At 43.9% G+C, this 25,533-nt stretch overlaps 1 protein-coding gene across 6 annotated transcripts in view; it reads left to right on the top strand.

Annotated features, from left to right (window-relative positions):
- ABTB3 (ankyrin repeat and BTB domain containing 3) overlaps positions 1-25,533 on the top strand; it is a 178,646-nt gene that overhangs the window by 135,823 nt on the left and 17,290 nt on the right. For all 6 annotated transcript variants that reach the window (XM_064455787.1, XM_064455803.1, XM_064455807.1 and 3 more), the window contains 7 exons: positions 6,555-6,720; positions 10,093-10,182; positions 13,366-13,467; positions 14,578-14,671; positions 14,781-14,916; positions 16,608-16,828; positions 18,257-18,435. In XM_064455787.1, coding sequence (XP_064311857.1) covers positions 6,555-6,720; positions 10,093-10,182; positions 13,366-13,467; positions 14,578-14,671; positions 14,781-14,916; positions 16,608-16,828; positions 18,257-18,435 — 988 coding nt within the window. The remainder of the gene's footprint in view (positions 1-6,554; positions 6,721-10,092; positions 10,183-13,365; positions 13,468-14,577; positions 14,672-14,780; positions 14,917-16,607; positions 16,829-18,256; positions 18,436-25,533) is intronic.

Here is a 25,533-nt window from a genome sequence, read left to right as displayed (position 1 = left end):
TTTAGGATCCAGCCTTCTCTGTTTTTTTTTCGGTTGCGAACAAGTTCATCACTGTTTCATATGCTCTGTCCCTATATACATTCCTGAATACAACAATCAGGATACAGATAACATATTGGCTTCCACTCATTAATGAAGAATGTGCTATCTATTTCTATGAAAGATGAATCTGTACCCATATTTTCTTATGATATTTTGGCCTTGTTCAAAATCTGAAGTCAGATTAAATTTTGAACATGTTTCCTAGCCTGTATGCATGGGACCGTAATGTTAACAGTGTTTTGAAATATCAAATTAAGACCCAAATCTATATTCACAACACTTTTTAACATACTTTCCAGTATCTGTAACCAATTTATTCTCAGGCCTTTGATGAGAATAAGAGGTTGGCTAGTAAATATCCAGAGTATTTTTATTTTCTTGTCTTAATTTGGCTCCTGATTAAAGTAAGTGGAGATACTTTATGTCTGTGTTGAAAAGTAGTGCTCTTCATCACTTTGATGAACATACTTAAGTTTCACTCTCTCCAAAACTGAAAATGCAAGTAATTGCATCAATATAGTATTCATGTTGCAGTCCTATTAATATAAGCATTATAGTCCCTTTTAAAGCACCACATTGGAAAAAAGAGTGCTTACAAATTTAAATCGAATTGTCTTGCCGCTCCTGCTATTGCCATTTGTGTCTGTAGTCTCAGTGAAGAGCCCCAGGCAAGGAACAGGACCCTTCTGTGCAACAGGCCGTGCATACCCAGATCAAAACTGTGATCCCTGACCCCAAGAATTCAGCATTGCAAATGCGTGTATATTGCTGGATAAAATATGACTCCTTCCAGACTTCCAGCCAGCTGAACTATAATTTCTGACTTACGACGTCATTCATATTTAGGACAGAGACAGACTGAATAAATTCCACAGAGCTAAAAAGATGGATTTAATTAATAGATTATCATTCTTTTGATTGAAAAGGCTGGTGATTGAGTCCCAGGTGGACAAACAAGGTTTTGGTGCTTGGCTATCAGGATGGTGATCTGTTCCTTTCAGTGGAGGGGAGCTTTTGTCCTGCTGTTCATCGTAGCCTGCACTCCATTTATTTTAAATCAACTGTTAGTGTGCTATGCCAGAACGTAAAACTTAGAACATGATTAGGATGTTCTTACTTTTTTTTTGGTAACATTTACAGGGGTCTTTTTTTTGTTGGTTTTTTTTTTTTGTCTACTACTGACTATAGCAATGATCCCTTCCCAAAGAACAAATAATTTAAAAGCTATGTAATAGGAGAGCTGCTGTGTCTACCAGTTACGATGGAAACACTTTGCCTTTGAATCATCTGTTTTCCCAAATGTATTAAATCCATGAGTAATTTATTAAAGATCCGCACAGACACTATCTTGGCCAGTCCGAGTGAAAATTAAAAAAAGAAGAAAAAAAAAAAAAAAACCAAAAAACCAACCAGCCTCCTTGCATTTAATCCATAGCTGTAGAAGTGCTGCATTATGTTTTCATAATGTGAGTTTGGGAAAAGATAAAAATAATTTGCTGTACTGCTAGGACCCATTATAAATGAAGAAGATTATCTTTGACTCTTTTCAGAGGTTTGAGTATTTTGGAGTACGATAGAGTGTCATGGTCACCATGCAGAATTTGACAGTGACCATTTGCAAATAATTAATGTTACCATGGCATCGTCCATATAAAGCCACAGTAAAGTTAATTATGTGCAGTGGCAGCACTGTAATGATCTTGAAGATAACTGCTGTAGAAGCAATATCTGTGAGGAATTAAGGGAGGACTTGGAGAAAATTGTATTGTATTGTAAGTTAAAAAATGTGGTCACAGCTTTGCTATAGATACAAAATCAAGAATATTTCACCTGTTTCTTAATTTTCCTTTTACATACAAAGGTGATTGTTTGCTTGATTCAAGATAGGGAGGGACCAGTTAAGGAGTTTACAGGCTGTGTGATTGAGCCCCTGAATAAAAGGGGTGGATTTGCTGTTGAGCACGAGGACTATGATCAGTGTATGTTATTATTTCAGGCATATTAATTCACAGTTCTGGGAGTGGGAGCATGTGTACGGCAGCAGTGGTGCCAAGCAGCCTGCCCAGCCCCACAGGTTGCTAAATAGGGAAATCCAGAATGGGCTCAGTCTTTTGAGAGAGGCTATCACCCTTGAAGGATGCTGTTCAGTCCTACCTTTGTCACTGTGTCACCTCTCAGGGACCTCAGAGTTCGCCTGACCCAGCTAGGATCCAGGTTGGGGATGTCCTGCTGTCCTGAGTCTGTGCCCAGGGCGAAGAGCATTGGCCCCACCATGGTCTTCTGCTCCTCCTGTCAGCCCTCCCTGCCCCTTTGTTGAAAAAACACCTTTTCTGCAGGGTGAGGTCTGAGGGAAAGAATGACCTGTGTGAGCGCTGGCAGCTAGCAGAATCTGGCAACCAACCAAGGTGGCCTTGGAGGGGATGTCCCCCCATTGGGCCAGTGTCAGCCTCCTGTGTGACTGGAAACATCACAAAGACTTTGGCAAAAGGGCCATGCGTTGGCTGTGCAGCTAGGGAGGTTTCCAGCTGTGTTTGTACTTTCACTGGCTTCCCTTGCTTTTTCACAACTCTAAAAAGTGACCCTGTATATTTAGCTGACTTAACCATCAACTTTATTTTTCAAGCTTCTTCCCATTCCTTTCCCACCTCTTCATAGCTTGTCAGTGAATACAAGGTATGTTACAGCTCAAAGTTAAGAAGTCTTGAGTGAGCCAAGCCTTGGTGCCTTCCTCCTTTATCTTGCATCCTTTAACGTTTGTGATTCTGGATGGTTCTGTGATGGAGCAGTGTCCCCTTATGTAATACGGAGCAGAGACCCTCTATTCCTGTTGGAATCCTCAAATCCTGTTGGAGCAGCTGAGGGAACTGGGGTTGTTTAGCCTGGAGAAGAGGAGGCTGAGGGAAGACCTTATCGCTCTCTACAACTACCTGAAAGGAGGTTGTAGTGAGGTGGGGGTTGGTCTCTTCTCCCAAGTTACTAGTGATAGGACAAGAGGAAATGGCCTCATGTTGCACCAGGGGAGGTTTAGATTGGATAGTAGGAAAAAGTTCTTCACTGAAAGAGTTGTCAAGCATTGGAACAGGCTGCCCAGGGAACTGGTTGAGTCACGATCCCTGGAGGTATAGTTGTGGTGCTTAGCGACATGGTTTAGGGGTGGACTTGGCAGTGCTTGGGTAACAGTTGGACTTGATGATCTTAAAGGTCTTTTCCAACCTAAACAATTCTATCATTCTATGAATCAACATTATGCAGTTAATGGTTTGAAAGAGGACTTGCGAGCAAATGCAATGCTGTGGTGGCTTAGGGTTGATTTTTGATGGATTTGGGGGTTTGTGGGTTCGGGTTTTTTTGTTGTTGTTTTGGTTTTTTTTAATTTTTCAGTTTTCATTTTGAAAAGTGTCTGCTCTTTCTGTCTGCTGTACTGTCTTCCCAGTTGGCTTTCTCCAGTGTTAGAAGTGATGTTGTGTTCTCCTATTCTGTACTTATAGTTCCTGATCATTTTTGATCTGTCTCTTCACTGCTTTTTATCTGTACATGTTAAATCTCCTTTTCCTTAACTCATTCATCTCTCTGGCTTTTCAAGACATTGCTACACTTTCTCTTCTGAAACATCCTCTGTTCCTTTCCCTTGCACCACGCTCTTGTTTTATTAAACTCCCCAGTTTGATCATTATCCATTTTATTAGTCAACATAGGAAAATGGTGGCACCAGCAATGATCTATGTCAAATTTTGCCATGTAGTTTCCTTTGCTATGTCCCATAAATTGGGGCTGCAACTCACTCATAATGGGTCCTTTTTGGGGTCTAAAAAGGCAGTGGGCCACTGGTAATAGCACTAAGTTGTGGCTTATTGCTTTGCGGTACTTGGTCTAGGTCTCGTTTTGTCAGTGCTGCCCAGCAGCTGTGCAGTTCAGACTCTCCTCTGCATCCGTGTTATTGTTGCAGTGTTTGTACAGCTGTAGCATCCTGGAGCCCTTGCACCAAGACCCTTATCCCCCCCAGGGGATTGAGGAGTGCTAATTTGCTCACACGCAGTATCAGCAGTAATTAATGAGTCCCCTTCCTTGGCTATAAGGAGGTGAACTGACGTGCTTTTAGGGGACCAGAGCCAACGCATGGAGGAGTTACTTATGGAGAAGTAAGTGATTTCTGAACGCGTGCCAGAGTAGAGATCTGGGCAGCCCATACAGGATAGTTGAGGTAGGTCCTTATTCGTCCTTCCTCCCTTGTGTGGGTACACAACGCAGGTCAAAATCTTGCTGTCTTTAAAGAGGAGATTGTCAACTAGTGTTTTGCATGCACTGAACTGGGCTGACATCAGCGAAGCTCTGCCTGTTTCTGCCAGTGCTGAATTTGACCCATTTTATTCAGAGTGTATGTTATATACCTCAATACAAATGATGAAGCAGTGACTTAACACAAGCAGTGATTCATAGTGGCAGACACCTCTGCAGTCCTCAGAGGGTGTCTAGATCTTTCCATAGCTGCGCTTCACTGAGGAACCATCTTGTCTTCAGGCCAGCGTCATCTGGAAATGGCCAGCTGGAGCAGGGAGATCCAGACTCTCTCTCCGTGCACCAAAACCCCCATCACCTAACTTCTGAGCGTGCTTTATCTATGCCGTATGTTAAAGGAGGGCACAGATGATCTCTAGCATCTCATGCTATGGGGATAACAAGTACCAAATGTTGCTATAGCTCTTGTGTCAGAAATGTACCGTACGGTGTGAACTTGTTAAAGCCGCAATTGCTCCTGTGGATCTTGGTGTCGCTGAGCTCAGCTCTGCGTATCTGTGCTGGTTTTGCTTTTTCCTTAAACTCGCTCAGAAACTACTGCAGAAAACCCAGCCTTGCTATGCATTGCTTTCTTCGTCTCTGTTGTAGGCATATTACTGGTGCAGAATCTGTTATTGCTGTTAATGGTGTATTTATTGTGTCCAAGTGTTGTGCATTAATCTTGCAGCATACTGTTGTCATGAAGCCCCTGAGTAATGATACTCCAGGCATACCGTGTTTGCATCAACTTTTTAGCAGTCAAAAAACAAACTGAGCATGTAGAATGAACACCAACAAAATACCTGTGACTCTGTGATCTGTTGTCTTTCAGACTGGTCACGGCCCCGCATGGCAGAGAGCAAGCTTGAGCTCAGATGCCGGATTCAGTGCAAAGTCCTGCAGAAGCTTTGATCAAAACACTTTGTATTTTCCTTCCTCTGTTGAAAAAGCAAGAGTGGTAGCTGTTACTATATACCACTGCTTCTATATAAACAGCGTATTTGTTGCATATTGCTGTTAAATATTAAGCAGTGTTATATATTTTATAAAGCTCTGATAAAGCATCTTGAAGAAAAATTTAAATGATAATGATGTGCTGTTTATATTTTTCTTTTGGTTTGCTGCATTTTTAACATGAAATAGAAACCAAATATTTGATATGTGTTTGACTTTTTCACTTTTGATCTTTATTTTGTTTTTCATTCATAAGTAGCCCCTCATTTTCTGACCTAGCATTTTTGGACAATGAAAGTGATGTTTTTCCAAACAGTCCTTTATCCAAGTTCACACCAAAAGCGCTGTGGGTTTAGACTCCACCCTCTGCCCCAGACACTCCTCAGCATGAAAGAAAAGCAAATCTGTCTTTTAATAAGATGAAGCCGAGTTGGATAAACATCAGATTGGAATGCCTGGCTCCCCCTGGAGCTTTAGATTCACATCTTGGCTAAATAACTCCTATCCCTTCTTTCATTTGAAGTGGGTATCTTGAGCAGTTTACAGTTTGGGGATCTTTTGAATAAGACCATGAAAGAATGACATCCCATCTGTTAGGCACAGCCAGCAAGGATTTGTGATGTTTTGCCACGATTACCTGGCAAGATTGCCTTCTCCTCCCTGATTTCATGGTGCCCTGCTTGTTTGGAGGTGGCCCTGCTTGAGCAGGAGGGTTTGACCAGATGACCTTCAGAGGTCCCTTCCAACCTCAGCCAGTCTGTGATTCTATAACTTGCACTTTCTGCTCCAAAAAGGTTTCCCCGTTACTGGAGCTGAGCTGGTAAGATCCTTGAAGGCATTTGGAGTGACATTATTTTCTCTTTGTTGTATTGTCAATGATTATACATCCATTTGATGTAAGTTCTGAGCTTCCTGAAGCCACTGAAACTTTTCAGAGAGGAGGGGGACTGGATCAGCTTGCCATGCAGAGAGGTAACTTGGGGTGAGAATGTGTTGCGCATTGCTTAAACAGGAGAACAAAATCAAGTGAAAGCTGTGGTTTTTTTCCCAATTTTTTATAAAACATATAACTTGTCCCATGAAAGATAAGACCAAGGGCAATCTCCATTAGCTTGCATTAGCATTTCCCATTCACCACTTCTCTTGAAACATACAGGTCAAAGGAGAATGAGTATGTGCATGACCAACATCCTTCAAAGATAGGGCAAAGTATTATTTTCCTAGGGACAGTGAGGTCTGTCCTCTGATTGTCCTCTGAGGGAGTTCATTTCTCACATCCACAGAATCGACGACTGTTTTTGTGCATCTCGGAAACTGGATGCAGTTGCCACTGAAGCGAAGTTCAAGCAGGACCTGGGTTTCCGAATGCTCAACTGTGGACGAACAGATCTGGTTAAACAAGCCATATCCTTGCTGGGGCCGGATGGGATTAACAGCATGAGTGAACAGGTAACAAAATAGACACGTAAAGAAGCAACTCTGAAATGTAGGAGTTTTGCCTGCTTGTCACAGAAAACCAACCCCAGCTTTCAGCTAAACATAGACAGGACCTTAACACTTTCCCTGCATTACTTTGCATTGAGTTAAAGCACCACCAGGTGAACATCTATGTTAAGTTTGGTCTTTTCAAGCTGTATTGATTTGTTGGTACTGAGGTAACTCAGCATGAGGGCAGATGCATCCCCTTAAGTCTTTTTAACAGTGAACTGAGTCAGCTGAAGCCAGAAGGAGATCCGAAGTGAGTTTAGTGTTGATCTGAATACTTAAAACTGCTTCAGTGCCATGAACAGTGGTGTGGGGAAGGGCTTTGTGAGGTTGAACATCCTTCCACTGAACACTGTCCTGGGGTCTGCAATGCTTGTCATGTGCACCGCTAAACCCCGACAGGAAATGGTTAATCACTGGCAGTCTTTAATTGAGTTGAGCCCGGTTTGAACTGACCTTCCAGACATGAAAGTCTGTTTGCAATGTTACCACTCCATTAGCCTTATGGCCAGAATCCACCAACTGAGGAGCCTAAATTTTCTTGGAATTACATCTCCCCAAGGCTGATGGTTGTGTCTGGGGATAAACCTCTCTCCATGGCTGCTTACCGGCAGCAGTCTGTTGGAATGTGACACTGACGGCAGTAGTTCCCCCTTCCAAGAGGGAAATGATGGCCACAGATATTACCATTTCCTTTTGAAATGGAGTTCTCTGAATTTTGTGGTGCCCCTGATGAAAATGTCACTATGTGTTCCCAGAGCTGTGACATCCCCTTTGGCAATAGACAGGTGGCTGCTGCCCCTGAGGTGGTGGCTTGGGTCAGGAGATGCGTTGTAAGTGGGTTTAGGTCCTCTGAAATGAAAGCTGCTCTGGGAATGTGAGTTATGTTGCTGTTCAGGAGCTTCACTCCAAGTCAACATTGTGGATTTGGTTGAGGAGAGTAGCACTCCTCCCAGAAAAGTTGTATTGGAGAGCTTATTCCAAGGTTCGTACATGATACTTTTAAAAATTATTATTGTTTTAAGTTAGTCTGAACCTGGAAATTTTTCACAGCATATTTCCTTGGTCCTCCAGGCTGAAACCTGGGAACATTCTGGCTTGATTTGTTAAAGTACCTAATCATATGCTTAACTCTGAACACATGCTTACATCCTATTTGAGTGAAAGTTAAGCCTATGCTTAAATGCTTTGCTGGATCAAACATCCCACACCTTGTAGGATCCCACTTCTTGCAGGACAGGGCCCTAAGTGATACAAGGCTGAAAGAAAAAGAGTTATTTTTTATTTTGCCAGAATCCAAATGCCCTTTGTGTTGATGGTACATGTTGTTACCGTGTTCCTCTGTGTGTGTGTAACACTAATGATGGGCTCATTAAAAATCCATTCCTCCCACATGGAAAGAGAGGGGGGCCTGAGTGATGCTGCAGTGCAAGGCTGGAGACCAGCAGAGGCAAAAGCAGCAGGGACAGCAGCCGGAGGGGAGGTTAGAAATCTTATTAATGCTTGAAAGCCCCAATACTGCAGCATGATATTCTGGGCCCCTTTTAGTCAGTGGTAAGTCCTTCTTCAGCTTCAGCAGGGCCAAAATATCCTGTGTGGTCCCCAGGCAGACCCTTTGCTCCGGGTGTTGCTGCAGTGTATTTTTCCACAGCTGCCCACATCCTGCGTCTTGCAGGGGGGAGCCCCAACATGGGGCTTTCAAATTCTTTTTTTTCAGATCTGATCAGACTCCTTGTGCTAATCACTTGATTTAATTACCGAATGGCACCATTTATAAAAATTGACATAATAGTCGAAGGAGCATGTATTTAACTTTAAGCTGCCATCCCATCCCCATGTTTCAAGGCCCAAACACAATTTTTTGTAATTCTCATGGTCCTGTTTCTTCCTGTAGTGGTTATTGACTGCCAAAGGAAATGTTTTGCCACTGACTGTAGCTGAAGTAGTTTCAAATTCATTTTGCGAGTATCTTCAAGTCACCCAAGAACTCTCCTTGCCTGGGGTGAACTTTTTTTTCTTACTAATGGCATGAAGCCCCAAATGCCTATTCCCTTATGCTGCATCTCCGTAAGTACACTGCGATTTGATCCTGTGGAATGCTCAGTGTGTTTCAAGAGGGCTCTAGGTACCTTGCAGGGACAAACCTTAATTTGTTTTCTCTACAAGGGCAGCCCTTCCATACGTAAGCACCTGCTACCTTTGGCCCTGCATGCAAACAGGAAAAAGGGGGTACTTCAGCAAAAACAGTGATGCTGGGCTCTTGCTAGGAAGAGCGGTGTCATGGCTCTGTGTCCGGCCATGCTGGGAACCTCCAGTTTGTCTGAAAATAATTTCACTTTACGACAGCACTCAGGTTAAACAGCAAATACGCTATTGTCTGACAGCAAATTTACCGTGGGACCTGAAGGTAGGATATAAACATGCATCAGAGGTAGCTGTGCGCTGTGGTAGATTTACTGCAAAACAACTGGTGGCTGTTGATCAACACCCCCTACTGTACTTAATAAGCAGCTTTTCCTGATATAATTTACAGTAGATTAATGATTTTTTCATAGTTTCATCTGGACTCATTACCACAGCCACAGTAACGCTTATCTTAAGGGAAAGGGTGATCAGCCGCAGCAGGTATTTCACATTAATACAGGTTGCATTGTGGTGGTTCTGTAGTGAAGGGTCACTTAATCTACTTTTCCTCCAAAGAAGGCCGTGTTTTCCTAAAGCCAGCGACTTGCAACAATGCTGTCTGGCATTTAATTTAAAATTAAGTCCCTGTTTGCTAGGGAGTGCTACACAATGCCTTTACATTTCCAGCCCCTTACGGTATCTGTGTTGAAAAAGCTGTGCCCAAATCTAACTTGTCTTAAGAGGAGCTTGGGTTGTTTTTAAAGGCTCTTTTGGTAATTAAAAAAGGTAGATTTTTATGAAACTGTGATCATAGAAAATGGAATAGAATAATTGTATTTTAAAAATACCAGTGGAAATAAGAGTTGCTTTCATAGAAACGTTTCTCTGCTGGAGCCCTAAAGGCAAAAATACTTAGTTTAATATATGAAGATGGAGGTGAGGCTGACAAGCCTAGTTTTGCTCACCATGCTGAGGAGAAGGATAACATGAAAAAAATCCAGTCAACCCAAGTGACTACAAAAATGGAGATTTTACAAATATGGTTGGCTTTTGCTAGTCTGAGGGGCATGTCTGTAACAGATGTAATGGCTTTCTTTAAATATGTATTGTTAGTCTTGATGATATATACTTAAATAATTGTTTAAAAAGTCAAAGAGAGTTCTGTGTTAAATTTGTCAATTCCTTTGTTTTTTAACTCCAAAAAATGACTAGGGCATGACTCCACTGATGTATGCTTGTGTCAGGGGTGATGAGGCTATGGTGCAGATGCTGCTAGATGCTGGAGCAGATCTGAATGCTGAGGTGAGGACTTTTTGTTGGTTGTATCTTTGTTCTGTTATTTGTTTACATCTTAAACTACCCCTGGAACTGTAGTGGAGGGAAAATCCCAAGAATTAAAAAGAAAATAAATTTGTCTTATCCTGGATGGCACCGCTTGAAATGAAATGAAGTCAAACTGCATTAGGTTAACATTGGGATTCACTGCACAGAAGGGCTCAAGTCATTGGACTTACCCCACAGGTAATATTGATTTAGTTGTGTTTGCACACTGCAAATGAATACAGGCATTAGCACTAGCACGGAGCACAGCTCTAATGATATTGGAAGGACTCCCTGACTCTCAGCTGAGTTAAAAATGAAGAGGCTAAAAGAAATACCCGTCTGATAACCTGCCAAATCTCGAGCATTTCTATGCACTGGGATGTTCCAGCTAAGCATCCCCAGCACACAAGTGCAATGTAGGTTCCACTGTTTTGTTTTACAAAGTGCCTTGGGGTAAAAACTATTGGATGAGGAGCTTGAAGCTTCCAGAATATAAACATCTCTTTGATGAATGCACATCACAAACTTACACAATCTGTCCATGAAGCAGACTGTGGTCCAACTGTGCAATGCAGGTATGTACATTTTTAAAGAGCCGCTTAAAAATCTGCAAAAGAGTTATTTGTTAATTATTCCAGTTTCAGTTTGTTGAGGTCATGAGTAAATTAAGCTGTCTGCTTCACTTATCTGTGTTCCATCTGTTCTGTTTGGACTTGAGCGAGCTAATAAATTGTAGTCACTGTTTTCAGCCAGATATTTTGCACTTTTAAAAAATCTAATTTAAAAGTAGAAATGGATGTCACCTGTAAGAGACTGATAGTTTTACTGTCTGATTGCTGTTTGGTGGCTTATGTGAAATCAGCTGACGATTTCATTTCCACTCTCACCTCTTCCCAAATTCAAGCACATCACCCTCAAGAGTTGGCAATAATTGAATACTGGAACCCTTGTTATCATTTTAGATAGCCACACCGAAGTCTGGATGGGCGTGGAGACCGACCTCTCCTTTTACCGTGCCTGTGGCTCAGAGATGAGATGGCATTATTTGGTTCTTAGGACAAGTTTTCATTAGGAGCAGTCCTCCCAGTTGCTTCAGTAATCTTCCAGACTTGAACCAAATGCAAATTTAAACAGTTTTGTCTTCCTGAAACTGCTGACATCTGAGAGAACAGCTCCAGTAAGGAATGTGAACCTCCCTGATTCATTTCTGTCGAGTGTTTGCTCTAAAATCAAATGAAAACACTTTGGGGCGAGAACTATGAATAATTATGGTGTGCAATTATAAGATGATTTGTGCACACCACAACGAACTGTGCAAATTGGGCAATTACAGCAAAAAAAGGGCAAATCAGCCATGAACAAAAATAAATACTCTGTCAGGTGCCTGCATCATTTTCCCCCTTTCACTTTGCAAATCAGTTTTATATATATATATGTTTCCAAAAGTAGCCTCAAACGCTGGGTGCCTCCCTTTTTGATTGCCCATCTTTAGTGAAAAAGGACTCATTTCCAGATGTGCTGAGAAGCTGCAATTCACTGTGGAGTCAGTGGGACTTGTAGCTGCTTAGCAGATCTCAACTGAGGCCTTAAAAGCCTGGTCAACTGCAGGTCTTTTGCAAGCACTGTGTAGACTGGAAAGAACTCTAACCAATAAAACAGGAGCAAAGGAGTTAAAATGACTTCATTTTCTTTGCCGCTTGCCATGGGCTGCCCCAAACAGTGGTAGGAATCCGTGCTGGAGGAGGAGCTAGATGTGTTCACTGAACCATGACCCTGCCCATCCTTACCCTCTGCTGCTCTTGCTCCCCAGCCTAAATCTGGCTCAAGCTGCTCAATCCTCTTCCTCCCGAGCAATCCCAGACCCAAAGAAGCCCCATGGCTGTGCTCAGACACTGGCACACTTCTGTTGGCACTTTGAGCTTTCTTTTTGGCAAATCTGGGCGATAACAGCTGGGTGCTGGTGCAGATCCGCTCCTCTGGCAAGCTGTAGGATCTGCATGGGCTCTTCAGGTTTTGCCCTCATCTCTCTCTTTGGGACTGAGGGCCTGGTTGTGTGCTTCTAGCAAAACACTGCATGTGGCGCTTGGAAACGGAAGCTGCTAATGCAACTGAGCATTTAATAACTGGCTGTGCTCCCCTACATGGATAAAAGTACTTCAGACAAGGCGGCGAAAGCAAAGGTGGCTGATGAGACAGAGAGATGGTGCAGCATTTACTCTGATTTTAGTTTTCCTCTGAAGATCAATAATAAGATTTTGAATTTTAGTGTCACACTCCATCCAAGTATGCAGTCTTGGATTTCAAACGTTCATTAGATTTTACCATCTCTGTGAACCTCATCAATATTAATACCCCCTTCTTTAAGACAGGGAAACTGAAGCAAAGAGTGATTATTCATCTTCCCCAACGTCTACATCAGAGGCAGCAGGCACTAAGGCATAGAAAATGGAAGGAGCAATGTGAAAAAATACCATTTTGTTTTCTAAGGATATAGTTTGCATCTCTTTTAACTGTCACCACCCTGCTCTTTTAACTCAACTCAGACAGGAGACAGCGGTAAAAAGGAGTTTTCTTAAAACATCTCTGAAATGCTGCTCTGCCCCATCACTTCTCAGCTGTCTTTTTTCCTCCCATGGGAGAGGAGGAACCTGGAAGCACATCTGTGAATTCTAGCATAGGGCTTGTGATGTGCGTTTCGTGACAGCAGTGACAAAAGTCATCCTGATGTATGTGGAAAGAATTTCTTTGGGCCTGGAGCAATCCCAAGACCCAGGGCTGTTGATACACGCTCTGGAGAAGTCAGTGGGAGCGGTCCTTAGCTGTAGTGTCCTGATCCGTCCCTGCTTCCCCAGTGTGTGCTGCTGTAACCAGCTGTGGATGTTTTGACCTTGTGCAAAAGTATCTGGTGGCCAGTGGTTTAGATGGAGCTACAGTAGTTGGTAAAAGACTTCATTTGGTATGAACTCTATTCAAGCTGCAAATCAGCATGAACAGTTTTAATTTTGAGAAAATTTTTGCAGGAAAAAACCAAAGCCAATCATTCTATAAAGCACCTTTCCCAGGTTGTCTGTTTCGCTTACTCCCTCACATGCCTGGCTTTCAGGCAGGTTGAATTTTATTACGTATAGCTCTTTAAAAAAAATAACTTTAATTTGTTTGTAGGTTGTCAGTACTGCTCATAAATACCCATCCGTCCACCCTGAGACCCGCCATTGGACAGCTCTGACATTTGCTGTGTTGCATGGACATATTCCTGTAGTTCAGGTATTATTGTATTTCCCTACCTGCATCTCATTTTTTTTGTTTCTCCTCTTCAGTTATAACTACATTCATCTCAAACCAATATCCTCTTGTCATACTCATATTGGTTACTTCTGCTTCTTCCAGAGTGTACTGATATATAATAGACCTATTATATAATGAATATGGTGTTCAAACCTTAACCAATATGAGGTTTAAACAGGACAATTTTAAAGCAAAATTGCACCAAAGAAAGTCTGACAACTCCTTGTGCTCCTTCCTGACCACTTGTTTTATATGTTTGTTTATTCATTCATTACACTTTCTTACACTATAATACTCTCACAAACACAAAATCGCTGCCTTGGTGGGGGAAGAGGTGGACAACAGCCCTTGTGCTGCTCCGAAGGGGGAGAAGCACTCGCTCTCCTTAACCCAGCGAGGCGTCGCGTGGGATATGCTGGTTCTGTGCTTTGGCATTGCAAAAGTTGAGAAGGTTTATTCTTCAAAACAGCTGTGTCTATGGCACACTTAATGAAGCACCAAAACTGTGAGGGCCTCAAGACAGAAATGGCCAAGAGGGGGCTGGAGCCAGGCTTCATCCTGCTCTCCTCGGCCACTTTTGTTTTCAGCGTTGTCGTTATTTACACAAAGTGTCCGAGATGGAGATCACAGCTTTTGGACTGCGATTGGTTCTTAAGAATTGCCTTTCTTTTGGCCATGTCTTTATATAAAAGATGGAGGCAATTGAAATCTGATCCATTTTAGGATGGTGCTGGGCTTCTAGAAGACTGCGAAGGAAGGATGCTTGTTGGGCTAATTTTCAGTACTTCCATCTTCAGCGCATTACTTCCTAACACTGACCTTACGCCATTTCCCATTCAGAAACACTGGGTTACACTTTTTTGGCTCTGAAGTTGGACACTAGTGCTCCTGGTGTCTGGCAGTGTAAAATGAGCGAAAAAAGGAATCAGTTTGCCTCTGTGAAACAATGGGCAGAATCTGCATGTCACTTGTTTCCATTGTATCTGGTTTGCAGATAACAAGAAGCATTAGACTCTCATTCGTCACTGTTTGTGAACTCTGAAGGCTGTGATACCCCCAGTTGCTCTAAATGGTGAATTTTCTTTCTAGCTGTTGCTGGATGCTGGAGCAAAGGTAGAAGGTTCCTTGGAGCATGGAGAGGAAAATTACTCTGAAACTCCTTTACAGTTGGCAGCAGCTGCTGGTAAGGACTTTTTCCTCCCACTGTAATAAATTCTTCAGTCGGGTTCTATGGTTTAGGTGAGCAAATACTGGATTTTAAAAGAAGTAAAAATGCACCTCTTTACTTGCAGGAAATTTTGAACTGGTCAGTTTGCTGTTGGAGCGAGGAGCTGACCCCATGATAGGAACAATGTACAGGAACGGCATTTCCATGACTCCACAAGGTGACATGAACTCTTTCAGTCAGGCTGCTGCGCATGGACACAGGTAGAGTGGGAACAAGTCTAGTGGCATCCTTCAAGTGCTTATTTTTTGCCTGGGCGTCCAGTTTGAGCAGATGGGTGAAAGTTCTGCATGAACAATTGAACATGCCACCAACTGAGCGGAGATGTAAGGCTTTTTGCTGGCATGTGAATTTAACCAGTTGGTGGTACAAGGTACTTTGTGATAGCTGATTTAAAAAAAAAAAAAAAGGAAGTGGAGTCCTCGTGGTGTGTTGCAGTGCAATGCTTGTTAAATGGTAGCTGATGCGACAGCAGAAAGGAATGCCAAAAACATTCCTTCTGAATTTCTTGTTGACATACTTCTCAGGTTTGGGGCGGATCGTGTCTGTACTGCTGCAGCCTTAGTTGTCATTGAACAGAGTTTCTGCATCTGTGTTTACTGTAAAGTCCTGTGTGCCTTAATGTTGTATGTACACTGCAAATTTAAAAAAAAAAACAACACAAAATGTAATAAATAATGAAATGAGCACCTGGCATGCATGATCCTGCAACGCTCAGGAGTTGACTGCAGTGTAATGGATTAGTATTATGATCTTCACGTTCCTACTTTTCTGATTGTAGCCATCCAGAGGAACATAGATACAGGTTAGAGAAAGTACCTACCGTCTGTTTGCTTAGAGACGAGCTGCCAGTCTAACAACATGCTAACGGCATGTCAGGGCAGGTTCGCACAACGCTGCCCATCTGGAGCCTGCGAGGGATTCCTGGGACAGAGAGGACAGTTTGGTATTTGAAGTCTCACGTTCACTGCTCTGGACTCGCTGCCAGCGAGTGGTTTGAGTGGGAGCCACATGCCCTAGGAGGACCTTGGCTTGGCTGCTAGCTGTGCTCATCTCAGACCCTGGCTCTTATGTACCTACCTGTATGCTGCTCACGCACAGTCCCTCCTCCTTCCCTCTCTGCCCCAAGTTTGTTTGGGACACACCATGTCCCGCTGCCGCCCCACACCAGGGTCTGAGCAGGTGCAGGGAGGACATCAGAGTATGAGGGAGGTGGGATGGGAGCCAGCCTGGTCCTCTTCTCACAGCTGCAGAAACCAAGAGTGACTCTGTTGAGATCGATGAGGTTATGCTGGTACAAACCTGAGGGCACCAAGTCTCTGTCTTTGGGCTTTGCTGTTTGGTGGCCCAACCGGATCCGTGGCTTTGCAGAGTAGTCCCAGATGTGCTTGAACCTGCCCTGACTGGCCTCGTTGAATGTCTAGCTGCTCCAGCTTTCCCAGACTGCTTTGAGTGTTAATTGAGTTGTGGTGCTTTCGGTAGCTCCAGGCAGCTCCCTTCTCAAGTGTCCTCCATGGTGAAAGTCCTGAGACCTTGTCCAGAGGCACCTTGGCCTTCCCTGATTGTGGGAAGAAGTCTCGAGTCATGTTTAGCTCATGGGTCTCTGCCCCCACGAGATGCTGCCATTTGTGCGACATCTGTACGGCCCCTGTCACAACAACAGTGTCTTGCAGACATGGCCCAGGCAGTGCAGGTGGGCTAGCAGGGGAGCAGTGACTGCCTCAGGTCTGCTCTCAGCTGGTCCTGCCATTAATTGGAGTAAGTTTCTGGATAGGTGTCCTAACTTGCCATGTCGCAGCAAGTATCCTGGGCACGACAAAAGCCTAGCCACTGATTCTGCTCTCCCACCCTCTCTTTCCCTCTCTCCCTCTCTTTGTTGTGATGCGATTGACAGGAACGTCTTTCGGAAGCTGCTTGCTCAGCCGGAGAAGGAGAAGAGTGATATTCTGTCGCTGGAGGAGATCCTGGCGGAGGGGACAGACTTGCCCGACTCGGCGGCAGCTCCGCTTTGTGCCAGCCGCAATAGCAAGGCCAAACTGAAAGCCCTGAAGGAGGCCATGTACCACAGTGCCGAGCATGGCTACGTGGATGTGACCATTGACATACGGAGCATAGGTCAGTTCCAGTGCCCTCTCCTCTCCCTCCAGGGAGGGACACCTGTAAGAAACACATCTCTCTTTACAGGCTGTTGCTTAAACTGACCACAGTTGCATATACCTCAAATCCTGTGGAAGCAGAAGGTGATGGGGGATCTGGCAGGTTCCCAGCCCATTTTGGCTCCACAGTGTACCCCACTCAGGGGCTGCTGGCACTTTTCTGCAGGACGGAGTGGTTTCCACCAGTAGCCATCCTCACTGCTGCTTGGCAGAGCATTAGCTAAGGCTGTGGGGCAGTGGTCAGCTCCTGCAGGCCACCTCCAACAGCTCTTCTTTTGCACTCTGCCAAAAAGCACTCCACCATTAAAACTTATTTATTTTCTGAGGTATGTGAGCCTCGGAGAGCAGGAGCAGGGAACTGGCTTCTCAGTCTGCTAACTGTGCCAGCCTAGGGCTTGAACATCATACCAGCCTGTTGGGAAATCACTTCTGCCCGTGGGGGAGGGTGGCTGGGTAGTGCAGAGAGGAATCGGTCTGGACTGTGTGTTTACCATCCCTGCTAATCTGTGTTCAGAGAGAGACATGGATGCCCAGCGTGCCTCTCCCTGGTGCACTGCTCCAGTCCTGGCGACACCCAGTGTGGGTTGGGGCATGTGGTGGTCTGAGCGGTGGCTCGCTGGGTGGGCTGAGCAGGCAAAGCACCAGGTGATAAGGGAGAGGAGAGTGACAGGGCTGCTCTCCAGGTGCTGGACATTTGCTGAAGTGGAAGGAAAAACCTTTTGTAGCCAAGCACCAGGCTTGCTTTTCCTCCCACTCCGTTCTGCAAGAGCAGAAACCTGCAGAGATACATTAGCTCTGTGTGCTTTCTTGCTTAGTGCACGGGAGCAGTTCCCTTTAAGTTCCTGGAGAGTCATTCTGCTACAACAAACTGCTTGAAAAGGCTGATCTGCTTAACTTCCCCAATGCTGTTTAGGGAAAATAGTAATGATCAGGAGAGGACATGGGATAGTGCTTAAAGAAAGTTTTAATCTGAAGACCACCAGTTAGAATCCAGGTGGGTAGCAACCAAAATAGGTTTTTTTACCATTTAATGGTTCTCCAGGGCCACATTCAAACAAATGAGCTAGTGTAAATCTAGTTTCCAAAAGGCTTTTGCATCACAGAGCACCACAGCAATTACCACAAATTGGCAGTCTCAGCAGAGAAGCTGAAGGCTAGATGAGCAGAGAGACCACGGTCTTCTCTTAGCATTTGGAGGAAAGCCTCTGTGCATTAGGTCTGGGATGTCCTGATAACCACCAGCCTTATCAATTGGAGATAAATAGGTATTCGACCTGTAGGGTTATTTGGCAGCTTTCGCTTAAAATCTTAACATAACTAAAGGTGAAAAAGCAGAAGGGCACATATTTCTCTGAAGCTGGGAATGAGCTCTGTCCTCCGCCCATAGGTGTTCCATGGACGCTGCACACATGGCTGGAGTCCTTGCGCACGTCCTTCCAGCAGCACCGACGGCCCCTCATCCAGTGCTTGCTGAAGGAATTCAAGTCCATTCAGGAAGAAGAGTACACAGAGGAGCTCATCACACAAGGCTTGCCTCTGATGTTTGAGATACTGAAAGCTAGCAAGGTAGGATAAATTATGCGTTTTAAAGAAATCAGCTTCGTTCCCATCCATGAGGAAACAAAGCTTGCAATATTGCTTTTTGCACAGCTGTCCCAAAGCTTGTTTAGACGGTATGGGATTATTATTATTTGTATTATGTATCTCAGGCTTTTTTCACTGTGGAATCATGGGTTAAGAACACACAAGCTAATCATATCTCCTGCTAGAACAGCCTAATAGTGATGCTAACAGTAAGCTGAAGAGACAACAGAAGCTGATGCGCAGTGGTGAAATTAAAGCTAAAAGGGTCGCTGCAGTTCGGCAAGAGATGTTGATAACCAAACCAACCCAAAGAGTAACTTTACTCAGCTTGTTTAACAGGACCGTACAACAAAGCTAATACTCATGTTTGCTTTGGATTTCTTTAACCTCTCACATGACTTTCTCCTCCCTTCATGTGGGATTTGGACTCTCAAACTTGTGGGGAGACTGGTTTCTACAAGCACACAACAGGATAATTTTTAAAATCTTGTGTGAGTGTTTGTACTTGCAGCCTCCCCACATTTATTCTTTCAGCTGGTATTTTCTTAGCCAGACAAATCAGACTACAAAACCTTTTTGAGGGAGGTACCATTAGGTATGCAAGTATAATAGCAAAGGGGACGATTGTGGGGCAGGCAAGGAGAGAAAAATGTCTTACTAGTGAAGGCTGGATACTGCCTTTAAAACTTGTTATAACCAACAGTCTCTTCTCTACTGGTCCCCCTGATAGGCTCCCAAGGAATGCCCGGTTAACTTTACTGTTACCAGAAAATAATTTTAGTGATCATAGAATCAGTTAGGTTGGAAAAGACCTTTCAGATCATTGAGCCGATCATTACCCTAGCACTGCCAAGTCCACCACTAAGCCATGTTCCTAAGTGCCACAATGAAACGCATCAAAAGGATTTGATTGCTGTTCTTTTTCTCATGCACCACAATACATGTTGGTATGCTCTTCTTACCATTTAACTGGGAAGTAAATAACATTTCTCATCCAACTCTACGTCTAATGGCACGGAGTAAATAATTTTTAGCACCTGCAGCAATAACCTAAATAATGTGAAATCAGAAGAGGTTCTGGTGCTCAAGTCCCAGACTTAGTACAGCTAAGGAAAGCCTACATGGATTTATTCCTTGTATCCTGCTGCAAAGAGGGCTTGGACTATAGTCCCAAGCAAATCTTGAACATTTGTTCCGGCAATTGTTCTGATTTTTGCTCCCACGAGCCTTCTCTTTGGGATTAGTTTGTATTGGATGAGTATTTATGGAGAATATTTGAGATAGCTTTTAGGAAATTATTCCAAATCCTAGGATTTGTAGATTCCTTGTTCTGAACTCGCTTGTGTTAATGTTTGTTCATACAGAAACTACCAGCAAAGTGCTCTTTGGTTTGAAAGCTGATATAAAACTAATCGTATTGAAAACTTAGTGGAAATTAAGTTTATGCCTTGTAATCTAGGATGAGGGATGGCTTTAGTTGCTCTTCTCCTGGGTGTCTGAAGTCAAAGCCAATGACCATCTTTAGAATAAGTTATTTACATAGGATTATACCTCTGGGGCATGGTAGACTGGGTCTTCCAGAATCTCATGTAGGAGACACAGAAGCAAATAAGACTGCTGCCCTCTGCTTTGGGTTCACTTAAAACCTAAAATGTGGAGGGGTGAAACAACTGAAATACCAAAAAAAAAACCCCAACACAACGAAGAAGAAATCTGTGCTGATCTTTATTCCTGCCTCTGGGCCTAGGGGAGCTGGCTGTCTTCACTCTTCATGAGCATGCATATTCACAAACACACACACATACACTGCTTCATATTCTTAGAAAAATAATGAATCATTCTGGGACACTGAAAGGGTTTACAAATTGTCTGCAAATGGCATGAATTATTGCGGCGGTCTTGTCCAAACGGCCTCTCACCAAGCTCTCCCAGACAGAAATGAGGACAGACTCTATGCAACCCTTTGGAAGGAATCAAAATAAATTCATTTGTAGGAGAATGAGCCAATAGAAGTTCTCCCTGGTCACTCAGTAGAAGGCAGCCGAGGAAAGCTGGGATTCAAAGGATCTTCTGTTCCCCTTCTCTGGAAGGGCTGAGAGCAGAGGCTGTTCTTTATATATACCCAAAGAATGGAAATCTTCTTTAAGAAGTGCAGAAGAGCCGTAACTGTGGTTCACATCCCTCTCTTTCGACAGCAAATTGTAAAGCTTTGCATTTTGTAGAGCTGTCGGGAGAGGGGTTTGATTTGCTCACATGGACATCCTTTTCCCTGTGGGCTGGGAATGTCTGGCCCAGTACATTTTCTTAATGAGTTTTTCAGGGTAAAAAGAATAAAATAAGCAACTAGGAAGCACAGAGCCACTTAGTGTTTCTTGGCTGATGTAAAACAAGCTGTCCCGTTTGCTACATATTGTGATGCTCAGTATATTTTAATTGCATGGCAACTTGCACCTAATAGAAATGGCATTTTGCATTCCTATAAATAGGTCCAACTTATCCCATAATCTCAGAACAATTTACAAATATTAATGAGTTGAGACATGGAAGAAGATCTCACCCTCCCTTTACGAACAGGGAAACTGAGGTAATTAAACAGGCAGATTTTCAGTGCCTCGTAGAGTGACAGTCTCGGCCTCAGAAGCTCTGACAACCTGGATAAGCCAGACAGCAATTTGTAATTTGGCCAGAGAGACTCTCCAAAAATTGCATAGAAACATAGGGGAGGTCTCAGAGTAGGAAGCATGCCTTCTGCCCCCACCTTCTACTTGACACTGTTGGACAAAATGTTCTTGCAGGTTCCCAGGCAGTGCAAAAAGGCCAGATACTACAAAAATTAAAAGATTAAAGAAAAAGTAACAAATACCTACAAGAACATCATCAGACATATGGAATCCCTTTCGTCTTACAGATGTTTTTTAAAATGCCTGTTCCTAGAGAGTCTAGATGTGAGGGTTTATGTGGGAGCTCTGTCACCAGCCAGCACTGATGCTGGTGTCCTGCAGGGTGGCACTCTGCTCCCATTTATGTGCTGGGATGCTGACAATAGAAATAAAATCAAAACTAAAAGTTGCGGAAGTCCTGATGCTGGAACACAGAATGTCAACAAAAATTGGCAAATCAGGCAAAACTGGCTGAGCTGACTGCAGTCCCTAGTTTTATTGCCTCCCTTCAAGCTGTGAAATAAGCCAGGGAGAACAGTGAATAGATTGCACATCCGTTGTTTGTTGCTGCTCTAAAGCCCTGGAGGAAGGCTTCCAAAAGCACAAATGAAGGTTTGATACCCAGCTCCTGGTGGCTTCCAGTGGGACGGAGCGCTTTCATTGCTTTTCATGCCTTTAGATGTCTTTATCAGCTGCACCGTTGGGAATTGGATGGAGAGTGGAGAAGTGGCAGTATTTCCATGCTGGCAAGGCAGAGCTGTGAGAACAGGCAGAAAATCACTCTGCACTTGCTCACCCCGCAGTTCCTGCTGTCGTGCAGTGAGCTTGAGTCATTACCAAACGAAAGAAGAGAGACGAGGTACTCTGGAGAAAGCAGCATCAGTGGAAAGGACCCTGAGAGCTCGGTTTAAGGCACTTTCCTAAGAGCAAGCAAAACTCAAACGAGGAAAGCTCTGACACTAAAACTGTCAATGACTTGGAGGTGGCGGATTTGGGCCACCAGATGAGGAGGAAAGGCGCTGCCATTTTGGGATGGATTGACTTTCTTTGGCAGACAAGCACACAAACATAGCCTGCTAGAAGTGGTTTGGACAGGGCTGTGTGAGACAAAAGCTGGAGAGACACTTCTGGGAGTGAGTAGCCCTGGGCTAAACTTTAGCTGCTGTGTAGAGCAGATTTGAGTCCCCCAAAGCTAAGATGACACTGGAGATCTTGTTACAGAAGAAGGATAGGAAGATGCAGACAAATTCCTGCCTGTCAGTATCTGTGGTGTTCTCTTCGTGGCCTGGGAAAACCCCCAAACTTCTCACTGGAAGCTCTCCTTTGCCTCCAGCCGAGGCTGACGTTTGCTTTGCCTGAGTTTGGCTCTGAGCTGGATTGCCCTCCTGCCCGGTGTCAGAGGACCATATTTGCCTGAGGAGTGGATGCGCCTGAGGGCTGGCCACGGCTTGGAGATTGGGCTCCCCCAAAGAGACTTTTAAAGAGCTGCGTGGAGGCTGCATCCAGATCTGCAGGCTTGTAGTGCCCAAGGTAGGGCTTGCAGGTCAGCTCTTCCATTTTTGCAGGGAGGTTCTCTTGAGGATGATGTGCTGAGCACGTGGGATGCTTCTGTGTCCCCTGTCTATGAGAATCCTAGAGCTGTGTCAGTTTGATCTTGACTTTTCCACAACCTGAAAAGAGAGACTCAAAACCACAACCTTGGAATTTAAACACATCTGGCCTTTGGAGGAGGTCGGTTTTAGATTTCCACTCCAGAGCTCAGCGTGAGCTTGAATTGTCATTAAAATCATCCAGCTCCATCCATGCAGACGAGCCAGCACAGTTGCCAGTAGTACAAGGTTATGAGACAGTTTAATCCACTGCTTTTTTCTGTGTACAGCATTTTAGATCAAGTTGTCCTTGGCCTAGTTTTTTGAGAAAAAATACAATCTTTTAATTCCAAATGACCTCTTTCACAACTTTCTTCCTTACCCCCCATAGTATGGACAAGGAGCTGCTGTTTGCTGTTACTTTGGATGCTTTGTGGGCACACATCGCTGAAGTGTATGTGTTAGTCCCAATGTGCATTGAGTGCACATGCTGAAGTGGTGTCTGAATGAAGCGCCGCCTGGCACTGGAGGTGCTTCACACCAGGAAAACTTGCCTATGGGCTATGAGTATTCCTGCTAGTGTATTGTCCAAGACAGAACCAGTTTGAAAAGTCATAGAAGGGGTCCTGCATTTCCCTTCTTCAGTTGTGTTCTGCAGCTTTCTCTTCGTCCTTTCCATCAGGAACAAGGTAGTTTATTTAAAATTTAGCCCATTAGTGAGGTGTTGATCAGATTGCGCAACCAGGCTTGTTGAAAGATGCAGGAAACTACTTTGCAAAGATGTTTTCTTAGAATTTAAAATCACGGTAGAGTTTCACAAACTACAAATTGCATTGCTGCCTTCATTTCCCTGAAGAAAGCTGCAGGCGTGCACACTCTCTTTTGGAAGGCTGAGCTGTTTGAATAGCAGCCATCGGTCTGGTGTTGACAGTTATTGAGAACAAATAACAATTCAAAACAATAACCAATTTTTAGAATTCCAAAAGGATTCAGGCTTATGGGTATCTTGAGAAGCCTGGCCTGTATAATTTAAAAACTGAAGTACTTTTTCAGCAGTAACTTAGAATCCAAAAACTCTTAGAAAGTAAAGTTTGGGGGTTTACTTAATATATTTTTTCAGAAACAGCAGCAGGTAGCCTCTGTCACAGATGTGGTAACTACTGAAAGAACATTTTCATGTCTCCAACAAACAGAAAACAGCAGGAAAGGCTGAAACACCTGCCGCCTCTGTTGCAGCAAAATGTTCAGAAGCTGAAGTTTGACATGGGCATCCTGTTTCTTTATTGCTGTGGTCTTTCTGGATTTAATTCCTCTAAAACAAATGTCGTGAGAGGTTCCTCAGAGAATGTCAACAGACTCTGCTCGTGAGTCTGTTCTGCAAAGTCCAGGCACAGTGGTCAGCAAACATCAGCTTCCCCCTAGATCTGCACGTGACGTAGAAAGTGACACTGGAAGATGAAGGCGCTAGAAAATTCCCGTTTCTTTGGTCCCTTGCTTCATGATGGGCTGAAATGAGTATTTAAGATGGGCTTGAGCAAAGCTGTGTTTTGCTCTATGAAGCCAGACCCTACCTTGTTTTGTAGGAAGGGCTTAGGTTAGAGGGGAGAGATGAACCCTGTACAGTCCGCAGGCAGGCACTGGGTCGTGCTCGGCTCTTAGGGGAAAGCCCTCCCTTGGGAGAGTGCTGTGCATGTTTCTCCTGCCTCGAGGCAGATCAGGAAAGACCCGTCTATGCTGGGTGAAATTTTACTTCCTTGTTTAAACTGCTTTTCAACAGAAAATTGAGGTTTTACTACAATGACAGGTTTCATTAGAATATTTGTTCTCCACATAATATTTTACCTTTCTTGAAAAAATTATTTATCACCTGAAAATGGAATATTTTGGCGGGCAACTGAAATACTTTAACTGAAGAAAAATGTAGACTTTCCACAGAGGAGACAGACACACCAAAACCTGCACTAAAAATAACCCTGAAAACATTCCAGGATGCTAAAGTGCCTGCTTACGGGTTTCATGAAGTGGCTAATGCCCTTCTGTGTGTCAGCTAGTGCCCAGCCTGCGCTCAGTGATTGATCTTTTGTCTGGGACTTTGAGTGATTTCTTAAGGCAGGTTTCACTGCTCTCAAGTAATCGCAGCGATCTGTAACGTTGCCCGTTGTCATTTGTAGTACTTCTGTGTCTAAACAGTTCAGAATAACCAGGACGCAAGTTATCCACACATGTACGTCGTGCATTCTCCGTGTGAGATGCGAACGCCAGGTACCGAGTGGCATGTTAATAACAGACTGTTAACCCCATCTCGTGTTTTCATAATGCAGATTCAGCTTCGTACTAACACAGGTTTGATTTTTTTTTTTCCTACCCTCTGTCTGCCTTCTAAAATGTTTCCCTGCCAGAGGCAGGAGCCATTTCTTCATTTACAATAAATAAATGCCATGGATGTGACACCTGCCCTTTTCTGGGCTCTCACCCAGGGATTAGACTGTGCCCGGGGATCTGAGCTTTTTACATACAATGCACAGCTGTGATATAAAGAGCCTTTTGAAAGGGAGGCTTGGCAGCTTTCCCAGAAGCTAACTGAAGGGTCCATTTGTGCCTTACCTGTGATTAATTCTTTTCCGTTTGTATTTGCAGTGGAAGGACTTGAGCCCAGCACTAACAAAACCCATTTTGTTACTCAGTTCACTGCCTCTAACTGTATCTCCAACCTCTGGGGCTTTCCTACCTTTGCAACTGTTGACTAATATTAATTACGTGTATGCTGCTTAATCATCTAGGAGTGACCCTCTAAAGTGGCATTTAATCAGTTTTGAGGCAGCTGGCAAAAG

This window comes from Phalacrocorax carbo, chromosome 1 (genome assembly GCF_963921805.1).
Source record: "Phalacrocorax carbo chromosome 1, bPhaCar2.1, whole genome shotgun sequence".
Taxonomy (NCBI): domain Eukaryota; kingdom Metazoa; phylum Chordata; class Aves; order Suliformes; family Phalacrocoracidae; genus Phalacrocorax; species Phalacrocorax carbo.
Note: the sequence above shows the minus strand (reverse complement) of the source record. Positions and strands in the feature narration are given on the sequence as shown.